Source organism: Haliaeetus albicilla, chromosome Z (assembly GCF_947461875.1).
Source record: "Haliaeetus albicilla chromosome Z, bHalAlb1.1, whole genome shotgun sequence".
NCBI classification, from domain to species: domain Eukaryota; kingdom Metazoa; phylum Chordata; class Aves; order Accipitriformes; family Accipitridae; genus Haliaeetus; species Haliaeetus albicilla.
This window is the reverse complement of record NC_091516.1, coordinates 19,002,772-19,016,963: the sequence shown is the minus strand read 5'-3', so window position 1 is coordinate 19,016,963 and position 14,192 is coordinate 19,002,772. Positions and strand designations below refer to the sequence as shown.

General features: G+C 36.5%; 1 protein-coding gene across 18 annotated transcripts in view; it reads right to left on the bottom strand.

Annotated features, from left to right (window-relative positions):
* Nucleotides 1-14,192, bottom strand: part of KDM4C (lysine demethylase 4C) — a 272,053-nt gene that overhangs the window by 201,576 nt on the left and 56,285 nt on the right. For all 18 annotated transcript variants that reach the window (XR_011323371.1, XR_011323374.1, XR_011323372.1 and 15 more), the window contains one exon: nucleotides 7,917-8,054. Coding sequence is in view for 13 of the 18 variants with exons in the window: in XM_069777114.1 (XP_069633215.1) it covers nucleotides 7,917-8,054 (138 nt within the window). In the remaining 5 variants the exon portion in view is untranslated. The remainder of the gene's footprint in view (nucleotides 1-7,916; nucleotides 8,055-14,192) is intronic.

Here is a 14,192-nt window from a genome sequence, read left to right as displayed (position 1 = left end):
AGCAGAAGAAGTTGGGGGAGGGCTTGGTTTATGAGAAGAAAGGTTGGGCGGTGGTGTTTTTAAGGGAACTGAACCCTAACACTTAAGCCATCTTTTTGCTTATTGGCATAGGTCAACTCCTAGTGTCAAAATACAAAATATTCTAGCAAGGCTAGAGAACTGAATTCCTCTTAGAGTAGTGGAATGCAGTCAATTTTTAGGACAAGTTTAACTTATGCAAATGGTATAAATAAGAGAACACAATGATGGATGGCTCGCTTCAATTGCCTGGGCATGCACTGACACCTGAAACACTTTCTGGTATCCGTGACATCTGCCTGAGCTCCAAATATTCCACTGGATTCATGGAGATTGGTACTCTTCTGGCTAGACAAAGCAAGGCAAAATATCTCAAGCTATCTCAAATGGTGTGGAGATACCTGTGTTTCAAGAGCTGATTCAAGCCCAGAGAGCCTATTTTGTGAAACTCAAATTTATGAAAATAATTTCTTGGTTAAAATTCTTCTTTCTTGAAAAACCTGGAATGAAAGTAATCTCTCTTTACAGGCTGTGACATTAATATATGGACAGAAAGGTACCTAATGACGATAGTTTTTCCTCAGTATATCAAGGATAATTATAATCTGCTTTCTGATAAAAAGTAAGGAAAGACAAACTGTATTGATTTACTCAAAATTTCATATAAATGATCTTCTGAAAAGGCAATTTTATTGTAAATTATTGACTTTTCCTATGAAAAAGTTTGATGAAAGCTCCTCTAAAACAAAAACTTCTAAACAACCACCAAGTATGCAACTTGGTACATTTATTATTTTGATAAATGGAACTTCTATAATGTCACTTAGGAAAAAAAAAATCAAAGGAAAATTAGATTCCATCATTTCTACTCACTCACAGTTGCCAGAATGTACTCCAACATTTAAAATCTTATTTTAAGGAATTCTCCTCTCCTTACTTATTCAAAATGGCATTTAAAAAAAAAATAAAAATCTGATAGTAGTGGTTTCATATTTATTTAATAAAACAGTGCAGCTTGCATGAGAGCCCTGAGCCAGAAACACGCATGCATAACCTTAGTCACACATACTGTAGTATCACACACAAAAAAGTTAGGCTACATAGAGATGGAAAAGATTCATTAGAATCCACACTGAACTTCAGAACCACAGAATACACTAGTCACAGATAACAACCATACTTGCACATAGCGTAGCACAGACTGTGAAAACATAAAAACACAATCATATGAAGTTTCAGATTATGAACTTGCAACCAGCTGCTCTACCAAAATGGGAAGGTAAAAAAAACTATAGAAAATAATCCTCTTTTGCATTTACAGGTAAAAATATTGTGATTATTACTATTCCTTCCTACTCCTAAAACGATTACAATTCTGAATTCAAGATGTCACAGTACTAGAAGTCTAGAAGTGTACAAGTTAGTGCCCACTGGGAGACTGACAATCTCCCCATTACAGGAAGAGATTTTAGAGTGGGAAATTTTAATAGCTGCTGTTCTCAGGAAATGCTGAGTTTGTGATGTAAGATACAAACAGGGGCAGTAGATTATGGCAGTAAGATGGGCAAAAATAAAAGATAAGGAACAGATCAAGATAAAAGAAATACAGAAAAAATAAAAGAGAACATTCCATGACAACTATAAATCTGAGAGTGGCACTATAATTATGAAGTGAAACATCAAACTGCAGAATGCACCGGATTTCTTCTGAAGTGGTGTACTAACATCAGGACCAGAAATGAAAAGCATGTCTGGTTCCTGAATCCTTGTAAGATTTCATTAGCAGCCAAGTCAATAATATAAGGTAGCTAATTATGACTTCCAGACAGTAAAAACATTAGTTTTTACAGCTTGAATGATGCTGGTATCATTGCAGACTGGTATCAAATGTATCAACATGCAGTGTTTAAAAAAAAAGTATCTTTGACCGCAGTACCTCATTCAAACCAATAAAAGAGACTGATACAAGAATAACTCATGAGTTTATGCGCATAACTATTTCTGACATTCAGTACTTAAACACTGCTGTAGAAGTAGCAAGATAATTTTTAAGTCTAGGCCTTTAAATCACTTACCCACATTTAAAAAAAAAAAAAAGGTACATAGAAGTAGAAATTTTATTTTTGTTTTCAAACAGAGATCTAATATTTTATTGTACAAAAGCAACCTAAACATAATCCTTACTGAAAAAAAGTATTACCTCAATAAATTATAAGAGGTGGAAATGTGCTTTTGTGCCGTAAGTATAATTTCTTCTCTGATAAAATTATTTGTCAGACATACTGTCTCTCAACATAAATTTTCTAATAAATATGTTGTTTGGATAGCATAAGCTAGACATGGCTATCCGCAAGACAATGACTCTCTTTTGCCCAAACAAATCAGGATACTAAGTAACTTTTCTTCCCTTTGAAACAGTTACAACTGCTTGAGGCTGCTGCAGCACAAAAACAAAATATCTTCACAAAGGTCTTGAAACAGTCAAGCTGAAAATCTAAGCCAAAGTTTCATTTAACAGCCTGTCAATTTTTTGATGTGAAGCTAATGAATGCAGTGGCAAACAAATCCATCAAACCTAACATCAAAACAACTGCACTTCATCCCACCAAAGTGAAAAATACAACCTGCAGGCCAGCACTTTGATCTAACCTATCCACAGAAAACATGTTGCTAAGCAGCTACCACTGAAGAATGCATGAGTAATTACTGACTTAATTTTATGAAAGAGAGCAATAATACTTAAGTAGCCTGAATTTCAAGTAGAAAAGGTTGATAGGCTTCTTTCCTAATGTTCTGCATTTCAGCTAAACAACAAAAACCTTTCCAGCACCAGCATCTGAAAACAAATCACGTCTTAAAAGGATCTGCAATACAAAAGAATCATTATAATGACTAGTAAAATCACCTAGTGTGACTCTATCCCTGATAGAAGGCAGTAAAATTTACATACATTTATACTGAGTGAAAGTCACCAAGTGGTGCCACAAAACAGACACAGTGAGCAACAAGAGCAGTATTCAGAAATCCCAGTGCTTTCCCTGAAAGCTTTTGAAAGTATGGCTATTGATTTGGGCAAGGGGTAACAGAGTTGTGAGAGACCCTGACACGAGGATTTGGAAAAGAAATAGACAGGGAAATGTGGGGATTTGAACAGTAACAAGAGAAAAATGGAAGGAAAGAAACTAAAATAATCACTACTGCATAAGGAAGAACTAGAGAGCCCTGACCAAACCTGCTCACATCACCAATCTCCTGGACATGTCCTACACAGGACCTCCATCTCAACCCAATTCTCTGTTCTGTGAACTACCTTCTCCTATCAAGCTCAGGTGGGACCATGCAGTCCAGAAGCTCTATACAAGGACAAAGGATGTGCTTTTTAGGGGGATTTCCTGTAATTAGGAACTCATTTGCCAATATCTAAGTTTTTCACACATTTACAAAATAGCAGCAAGGGAAAAAAGGAATTCCAAGAAAGAAAGAAAAAAAAAAATTGCCTGTACAGAAAAGCACAGGATCTTATTCAAAATTTAATTCTGTTTCCGGTTCTCAGTATCAAATTAGAGTGCATAAAGTTTATCGATCCTATCCACTGGAGCTCAAATTTGGACAGGTGAAAATCATGACTGAGAACCCCAGTTTGGGCACCTGTGAGAGGTCTTGCACTGTAACCCTTGTATGAGGTCAACACTGGCATTCATTAGAAATAAAAATTACAACAGACAAAAATATAAAATTAATAAATATAGATGATCCACAGATTTGGGGGTGAGGGCAGAGGGTCTCCCACCCTGCAGCTAATAAGCAATAGGAATACAAGATTTTTCTCAGACTAGAGATGTGTCTTTTACCCAATTGCTTCAGAAGGATCTTCATTTTACTAGACATACAAGAATTATGTGTAAATATTTCTGTTCACCAATTCTAATAACTAAACATCACCCCTTGTTCAGCACAGAAGTTATCTACTCAGCACAAATCAAAGTAGATACCTATAAAACATACAAGCTAATTGCCACTTGTTCATCAGCTTTACCACCAGTAACAAAATGCACTGGGGTAAGGAAACTCAAAATGCACTTCATGAAGCTACACATTTCCAGCCTACTCAAATAAATGTAGCTCCATTTAGAAAATGGCAAAAACCACAGAAGCCTGAAGAAATATCCTCTCCACCCCTATTTTGTACCATTTAATTTTTTTCAAAAATAAACAACATTCAAGAAATTAAAGTTATAGGATGATGATGATGATTGAGAATATCTAAAGCTTAGAGTGCCTCTCATCCTCACAGAACGTAACAAACACAACTAAAGTACTTGTGAGCTGAGCACTACCTACCTTTGATTCTCTAAGTCCCACCATTACCATACACCAGCACTTCACCAACATCCCTCTGCACCACCCCCATTTGCCAAGCAACTTCAGGACAGCATGACTGGTTTGTTCCTTTCACCAGTATCTCCTATTTCTCTTCCTCTGTGTTCTTGCCGGTGGAAAAAGACAGCAAAAACTATACCACTTGTCCCCTGGAATTGGGGGACTTTTAGTACATCTGTTATTTCTCCATTTCTGCTTTTATTTTTTTAAATCTACTTTTTACTTCTGCTTAATCCTGTCCAGCTTAATTCTGTCCAAAAGTGAGAACACGCCTCAAAGCAGCAGCCAAGTTGTAGGAAAGAGCACACTGGAGATGCCACCTGGTATTACTTTTTGTATGTCCCTTTTCCACCCCGAGTGGAAGTCTTACACAAACTCTAGAAAACAAGCTGGAGTGTACATCCCTGCTCCCAGAGTTCTACTACTACAGGTAGTTAGGGTACACATAGTAAAACCAAGATCACACGTTTAGCATTTTTAAAGACAGAAAATAATTTTTGGAGTTTGCATCCATAGTCTCTGATTAACCAAAGTTTCTGAGGGTCTAAATGATCTCTGATTTAACATTTGCAATCAATTTCACAGAATCTTTAACACCACCTCATTTCATGCAGGAAAGGAGTATCGTCACACAGCCGAAATATTTACTTTAACGGAAATTTTCGCATGATTTTTTTTTTCTCTGAAATTAATGAAGAATGAATATTGTCTGTACTTCAGGGTTTTTTCTTTTTCTAAGACAGAAATACAGCTGTAAGCAATTAGAAACTATTCTGTAACAATAAAAGTGTTCCTGTAGGAAGACAAATAATCAGTCATCAGTATACAATATTCTCTAAGAGAATACAGCAGCGAACTGACCTAGATATTGCTGCATTTTGCTGATGCAGGCAATTTCTGCAGTACAATACAGGGGAACTAGGGGATCCAAAACATTTTTTTCAATTAAAATTCTTGTACATACCACATAAAGAAAGAAAAGACAAGTCAAACACAACATCAGTACTCTGAAGAATGACAAATGGGAATGCAAGGTTGTGTGGCGGGTTTTTGTTGGTTTGTGTTTTTTTTTAAAGAAAGTTACCAGAGCTGCAAATAAAACTTACTAAAATATCAGTACTCTCAGCACATGGACTTCTTACCTTTTTAATTAATACTTCCAGAAAGTTTCCTGAGGTTGTGATAAAACTAATCATGGCTATCCTCATGTTTTTCTAGAGAAACACCATAATCAAGAAACAGAGTACCCAATTTGTAGTAACTCCATAATTTGTCTGTGCTTTCGACATGTCATATAATTACAATTTAAAAACAGATAACCAGTTATAATGCTTTCTCTGTTTGACTTTTGTTTACCGTAGTTGTACGACATAAACAAATACAAGTACTATGAAGAATTATTTCACCACCTTTCCATTAGTTCTTCTCTTACACATTTCCATTTTAAAAAAATATTTTAAAATTCTACTGTTACCACTTCCTAGCATGTTCTTTTTCATTGAAAAAGAGAAGAAAAATGAACTTTAATTCTCATTCTTGTGGTAGTAAGTAATAAAAAATGAGCAAGTAACATGAAGTACTCTGACCATTTGCCAGAGAAACTGGAGTTCACATTTGACAATGGTATCTAAAATTTCCCTATAGAGGAAGACTAGTAATTATTGCTTCAGCTGCCACTCTGAAACTTTCAGACATTTAAATTTAACTGCTGACACCACAGAACTACTTTAATTTTGTATACTATATATGCACAATACTGCTGCTACATGCAGTAACCACAGAGCGCAGAATTCTGTGTCCTAATATGATCAAGTTTTACCCATGTGCTAGAGAAGTTTGACTAAATAAAACTGTACTGAGAGTGTATATACCAAGACTTCCTAGCTAAAAATTCAGAATTTCAGAAGAACTTATGGAGTGGTGTAAAGGAATGAAATTTCATTAGCTTTAAAAAATTATCTTCTAACTCCGCTGAATTTAAACACGACATTAAGTTTACAGTATAACACAATAACTGAGAGGCATGCTGGAGGCATAAAACATTTAGTACTTTGTACTGGGGCAGCTGCACACTAAATGGTAGACTGTTTTTTTTTTTAAAACATAAGAAATATGAAGCCTCTACACTGAAAGCGATGTAGCTGGAGGTCACTACCTCATATTTGCTACATCCAAAGATAAAGCTTGCCATTCTTGAAGTTCAGCTGAATCAATTTTAGAGCTGCAGCACATTTGTATCTTAAAATCCAGGACAGTTTTACCTGCCACTACTAGCTCATATGTGTCCATGCCCATATTCCTCTCAACTTTGTTTCACTGTACTATCTATTCCAAACTATCAAATACATAATTTTTTTTAATGAACTTTACAGTCAACACCGTATCTGTTGACTGTTAAAACCACATCTTTACCATTAATGACCAGCCTGAGCATGTTAGATACATACTGATGTTTTCAATACTTTCACTATTGTTAGTGCATGCATACAGAACACCTGAAAAAAAAATATTTATGAACTTTTTCCCTTTGAAGCATATTCAATCTCATTAACGATAATAATCAATAGTGCCTAGAATCATAAATTTCCACTATTTGGGAACTTTCTCATGATGGTCTTCAAGCCCAAGTATTTAATGAGCGTTCACTATCATTACTTAATTGTTAAACCTGCACATCTGATTTTGCCCTTTATTCCATGTCATCTTATTAGCTAATACATTAAGCAAATAACTATTGAAAAGGGTTTTTTCAATAACAAACACAGCAACGCAGAAAATGCCTCTGAATTAAACATTTTGGGAAGCATACTAACCAAAGCATATATAAACCATAATTCTGAGAAAAATCACAGAATATTGAAAACAGTAACAAACTTCTGCTGAACAAATTGTACTTTCTTGATTTTGTGTATTTACTCAAATGCTGTACATGAAAAGAAGCAAAAAATGTATGCCACATAACAAAAATTTCAGACTAAATTTCTTCAGTAAAACACAACTCATTTTAAAACCAGAAAATATCTACTCTGAGTTCACAGTTCCCTTATTATCTTGTACTACAAGATATCTGATGACATTAAAAATGAGAAAAGTTGAACCTGTTTCTTTAAACTTTGTTTAATTATTTATGTTTCTTTCCAGCTATGAAAATTCCTAGTTTAAATAAAGTACTTTCACGAACAGTAGAGCTTAGAGGAGGTTTAAGAGCAGAAGTGAGTTGTCTTTCACATATACTAACCTCAGTATATGTAGCTTCAACTTAAAAATATCCATAAATAGAACTCGTTTTGAAGAACAATATGTACATTAACCTGCAAACAAAACTCACTGCTGAGAGGAATACACATTGCTGGAAGTATAATACCCACTACAAAAAGAACAACTATAAGTAAAATTTCAATGGCAGTATAATGTACTATCTGATTTAATAGCTCTCCCTTTCTCATCTGCTTCCATAGATCCTCACTAAGAAACAGGAAACACTTCCTTACGCATCAGTTTTCTGCAATATGACTTACCAATTTTGCTGCTTTTCCATAATCAATCCATCGGATGGTGGCGAAGTTTGTTGACTCTGCACAGTTAAAACCATGGTTAAATCCTGCATGGTATCCATATGGGAAAGTGATCATAAATTCTCCTGCCTCTTGTGTAACCTATAGCATAAAAACAAAAAAAAAACCTCAAAGTGAACCACATTACACAAGCAGTTCTGTTCCTGAAACAATGAAAACTGTATTTGCCTTTGCAACTACCTAGAAAGAAAGAATTTTTTCACCTTGCACACAGTTGCAATTTAATGCAAGCAGAAATAGTATACTTGAGACAATGTTGTTTACTATAAAATTCATAGCTACATGTATTACTTTAAAAATTCAGAAAGTAGTTTCAAAAAAGCTAACCTTGGAGGACAGGTTCACTGGTAATAAAATGTGGAAGTATGGGGAACTAGAAAAGACAGTGCAAAGAATATATCAATTTTCCTGAATGGAAGCAGGCTGGACCAAAATACCCACAATTATCATCCCTAAACACTAGTACAAATTAACTGTTGAAGAAATTATTCTGTCCACCACCCTGAAGATGTTTCTTTAGAATAGCACAAGACCTTTTCTTGGAAAGACTGAAGAGAGATCTTATTCGCACTCTTCTCTCCCATACTCACTCATTTCAAAAACTATGATTTGAAGACCTGTGACTGAGGGCCTGATTTGCCTTTTAAGTTACTTAACTATTGAAGATCAAGCATAAAGTAGGAGAAACTCTAAGTTAATGAGCTTTAGCAGTTAAAGAAACCAACGTTGTTCATCCCAAAGGAAAACACTGGATACATTTGGATCCCCTCAGGCAGTAACTTTAAATAATTTTAGATAGGAAAGCAGGAAGAAGAATTAACAATTGCCCTGCACCAATCCTTCAGCCTTACAGCTGTGGCGGTGTGTCCCTCTTACCCACCCAACCAGTGGTGGTTGTGATGGCTGCAACCAGCTTAATGTGGACTTTGGGGAGATGGATGGCAACACAGCAGCCAAGGGCTGTCTTGCACAGTGACCCAGATGTCCTGCTGGTATGCGAATATTACTATAAGTCAAAAATCTTACTCCACAAATAGTGGACAGCCCAGGGTCTGCTGAGCTCTCCTGCACAGCAGCGCACTGCATGCCAGGATGTCCCCTTGAGTAGGGATGCCTCTCAAGTTTACTCCTCGAGGCTGGGAGTATCCATATCGCATCAGATACTGGGTAAATGAACTGGGAATAAGCAGCACTGAAACTCTGTAATCTTAGCTAAGTGATATAAAGGATTCATCGTGCATATATAATCCTTTAGATAAAAACAGTTGACCAAGTCTGGGACTAAAGTCTGGATCCCACCACACCTAGACTCCTCTCTGAAAAGGAGTTTAGAATGCAAGGAGATCCTCTCTGAACCTCATGACTCAATGGGAGGGTCTCCCTAACAGTTTTGCCTGACCCAGTCCTTGTAAGACACTGTGTTGATTTGCTGACTCGACATCGCTGCTGCTTCGACATCCTGTTGTTGTAGAGGAGTACGCACAAGATGTCCCCGAAGAAAGCCACCACATAAATGGGTGGACTTTTCGGAGAAATGGTGGGGACTGGAACAATAAAAGAACTGCGTACTCCCCTCTCGCTGGAGAGTGAAAAACCTGGACTTGGAAGACACCTGAAGGACTGTAACATCTGGATCAGAAGGAGAGGCACCTGACTGTGAGCTGAGGAACCCGATCCTCCATCACCGGCGTCGGAACCGACTCCGCAGGACGTTGCTGGCTTCGTGGTGGTGGTAACTAGTCTTGCTACCTCTCGTCCGTTCTCTTGCTTAGGTCTGCCTCTTTTCCTTCTTCCTCACTTTGTTCTATTGCAGTTATTGGTTGTTGTAGGAAATAAAAGTTGTAAGGTTGTACAGCATTTGACCTCATTTGTGTCTTAATCTCGCTCTCAGGATCATTTAACAACCCTCCCTGATACTGGGTCGGGACAGTCCTCTATGCAGTAAATACTTATGTGTACCTTGCCATTGAATCTTGTTAAACTACTGTCGCATTTACCATTGAACTTTGTTCACTCACTGTTTTATATCAATAAAATATATTGCTGCTTCTCTCTTGCAAGTGAAGAGCATCGCTCTCCTGTGACAATAGTGACTAACACCAAGGGGATTCTTGCATTGCAAATGCCACACAAAAGGTCTCAATGTAAAGCCATTAAAACATTACATTACAAATTTTAATCTGCCCTTGTCGTTTCTGTCTTTCTCTTTAAGCACAATTTAAGAGAGCAGAAGGACTCTCATACTATTGATAACAAGAATTCCAAATACCTAAAGGACAAAGGGCCTGGAAGGAGATTCTCAAAGAGGAAAAGCTTGACTACAGTTAAGCTCTGACATTGCTTTAGAGAAGGAACAAGGGTAGTTCCAAAGGACTGCTCTGTTCTTTACAAGTACAGTGAAAAGCAACCAAAAGAAAAGTGTGCTGAGGCCACTGACTCAACAAGAAGTTATAGAAAGCAGAAGAAAAGAAAAACAAAAACAAAACAAACAACTAAAAAAAACCCTGCCACAGTAATTATATTTTGTACAGCCAAAAAGAAACTGAATTCCTAGTAGTTATAAAAGAGATATCAGATATAAAAGGCTTCTAAAGTAAATTACAAAAAGAAGTGGGGTAAGGTAAACAAATCACTGGTCAGGATATTCTCCTTCATGAGAGAAATCCCATCTTCCTATACTTGGATGAACTGCTGCTCTCCTCTGGACATAAAGAAAAGGAGAGACAGCACTTCTTGTCAGTCACTAATATTCTCTCCATTCAGAGACAGCTTAAAGTCAAACTCTTGAAGTCAAACCACCAAAGACTGTATCAAGGACAGGCTAGTCAGAGACTAAAAATGGCACATTGACTTCTGAGCTATCTGATAAGAGTTAATCAATGAACTACAAGATTCAGAAGAGTTAAAAGAGATTCCTCATACTCTTTTTGATATGCCTTTTTGCACGAAACGCACATCAGACAGCAGGCCCACTAAAAAGCAAACAGATCCATTTCAATGATGCAAATAATCTGAGCAATGACTGATGACTGTTCAACAGGATGCATTTGCTGATTACAAGAAAATAAGTAGACTTCTTAGAGATTAAATAGGCTGTTTCCATTCTGTGATAATGCTTTGCATAAGCAAAACAGTAAGAAAAATTAGAAGGACAAATATGGCTCTTTTTAGGGAAAAACACTTGTAATTTGAGATAGCAAAAAGGAAGAGTTAAATTTTAAACAATCACCAAAATTAAAACTTACAACTCCAAACATTTTTCTTATTATTATGTCACGTCTTAAATCTCAGCTTTTTGCTGGAATAGTTGTCTTATATTCAATTTCTGCTTGAATCCCCACTTTCTTCTTCAAAATTCTCATCTTATAAGTTTTACAATTTCTTAGTCTTTTTTCCTCAATGCAAGAATAAATACACAGGGATAGCACTTCAAGATGTAAATTTCTCATTGTATTATGGGAGGAAGGAAAGAGATGAAAACAAGAAAAAAATACTTAGCTAACAAAGGTAAAGAATAAAATTGTATCTTACATTTTGCATTTGCACTTTGCAAGGTTAATTTTTTGTTGGTTCATACTTAGCATATACATGTAAATGCACATACAGTGCATATATTATAACTGCTACTGTAGCACTCCAACAATCGCTGTGGGAATGTTTAAGAAAGATTATTCTCAACACTAAGAACTCCAAAATTTATCTCAATACACCCTCCCACTGCTGACAGTTTAGCAGGTGTTCTATTGCAACAAGCAGCAGTTCAGCTGCCACCTGGTAGGCATAGGCTGACTTATCAGCATTCAGCACATTCCAGTTCTATTATTTTGAGCCATGAGACATCACAGCCTGGTTCTCTCTATTCACTCTCTCACTGAATCCCACTAATTACAATTACACTCGGGTACAGTCTGCTTCCTCCCAAGACTAGGTGACAGAACAAAACTTAAATATTTAACTATTTCTAGCACCTTTTTTTTTAATTTAAATACAGGAATAATCAAGACACTGAAATAAGAACATCAACTCCCTCACCCACCTCAAATGTGTGCTACTGAAAACAAATATGCTCACATTCAGCAATATGCTACTTTAAACACCAACCACTGAAAATTACACTGTTCAGAGTAATGTTCTGTAAATCCAAAACTATAAATCTAGTTATAAAACCTTCCAGTCTGGAAGGTTTCATCTGACACTTCATGATAAAGCACAAGGCTATGAAAGAAATCACTATTTACCTATATATTACAAAAACTGAACTCAGCAACTACATTTCCATATGATAATATATCATTCAGAAAACAAACTACTTCTGATGTGAGTAATTTATTCCAAAAAGCTTGCTTTCCAAGTATCATTCTGAAGGCCTACATTTCTTCAATTTTATACATAGGTTGCTTTAAGCATGAAAAATGAAGTGATATTCCAAAAGGCATTCCCACCTGTGCTGCAAACTATGTTGATAACACAGGAATGCTTTAGTTACCACTGAGCAGCGCTTACACAGAGTGAAGGCCTTTTCTGCTTCTCACCCCACCCCACCAGCGAGCAGGCTTGGCGGGGCACAAGGAGCTGGGAGGGGACACAGCCAGGACAGCTGACCCAAACTGACCACAGAGATATTCCAGACCATAGGACATCATGCTCAGCGTATACAGCTGGGGGAAGAAGAAGGAAGGGGTACATTGGGAGTCACGGCATTTGTCTTCCCAAGTCTCTGTTACATGTGATGGAGCCCTGCTTTCCTGGAGATGGCTGAACACCTGCCTGCCAATGGGAAGTGGTGAATTAATTCCTTGTTTTGCTTTGCTTGTGTGTGCAGCTTTTGCTTTACCTATTAAACTGTCTTTATCTCAGCCCACGAGTTTTCTCACTTTTACTCTCCCAATTCTCTCCTCCATCCCACTGCAGGGGAGCGGGCGAGCAGCTCTGTGGTGCTTAGTTGCCGTCTGGAGTTAAACCATGACAATACTATACATGAAAACATTCACATAAATATTATTTCTGTGGGCTGCATTCCATACTCTTACAAGAATATCACCTAAAACAGACAGAAAGCACAGCATTATCCCAAAATCTAGGCTGGGGAACATGATAAGCTAAGTTTGTGTATGCAGGTCCATATGATATCAATAAACACTGCATACACTAGAAGAGAAACCACAATAATAAACAAGGAGTGTGGCAAGGACAGTTTACAGGACTACACTGCAACAGGAATTGAGTGAGAAAAAGTATATATTGCCTGGTTCTTCTGAACACCTTAAAACAGTCTGTGCAGTGGGAAACCAAGAATCATAATCTCTTAATGATCAAAAGGCTTTTAAAAACTCAGTATAACATAAACAGATGTTTAGGCAGGGGACGTTCTACTCTTCCGAGTGGCTTACAAAGCTCTTGAATTTAGAACTTTAGAGTTTGCAAAGCATTCAGGATATAGAATAAATATACTTAAAGAAAAAGCAATGCAGCAGAAATGTTTTCGTTAGCTGGTGCCTGTAGGAAGTTAAAAGTGGAAAACAGTAAGTTAGAAAATCTTGTAGGAAAGGAGAAGAAACTGAATACTTCCGATGTTTTTGAAAGCAGCTATGTATTAAATTCATCCACAAAGAAGAAAGCCAGTTATTTTTCCCACTTTCTATTTACATAATGTTCTTATCAACTGTCCAGTCTGCCACCACCTAGCAGCACAAAATAATCATTCACCCTTTTTCTAATATATGACAGCTTTTAAAATTTATTTTAAATTAAATAACAGTTCTTTTGGGTTTATTCCACTTAAAACTTTTTAATCATAATACTGATAAAGTTACATTTAATTGCATCAGAAGAACAATACACAGACATAAAGAAATGAATTGTTTTAAAATATTGCATATACAACTTAAATTAATACAGCTAGTTAAGAAGTGTTTCAGTCAACAGGAAATCACATGCAAGCTTGTATGCAAATAAAACTGAAATAAAAAATATTGGTTATGTCTTAAAAATCACAGAAACTTTTAGGATAAAGATTATGGTGGCTGCAAGTGTCTTCTGCAAGAAAATTCCAAGCTAAACCATGCAGAAGTCCTAATACTACAAGCATTTGTTTTCATCTTTCCATGGAGTCAGTGCCTAAAAAAACCCCCAAAATAGTAATTTCGCCTCGCATTTACTAATAAACAATCCTTACAGTAAACACAATCTAATTCAATGCATGAATGCATAGTTTAAAAA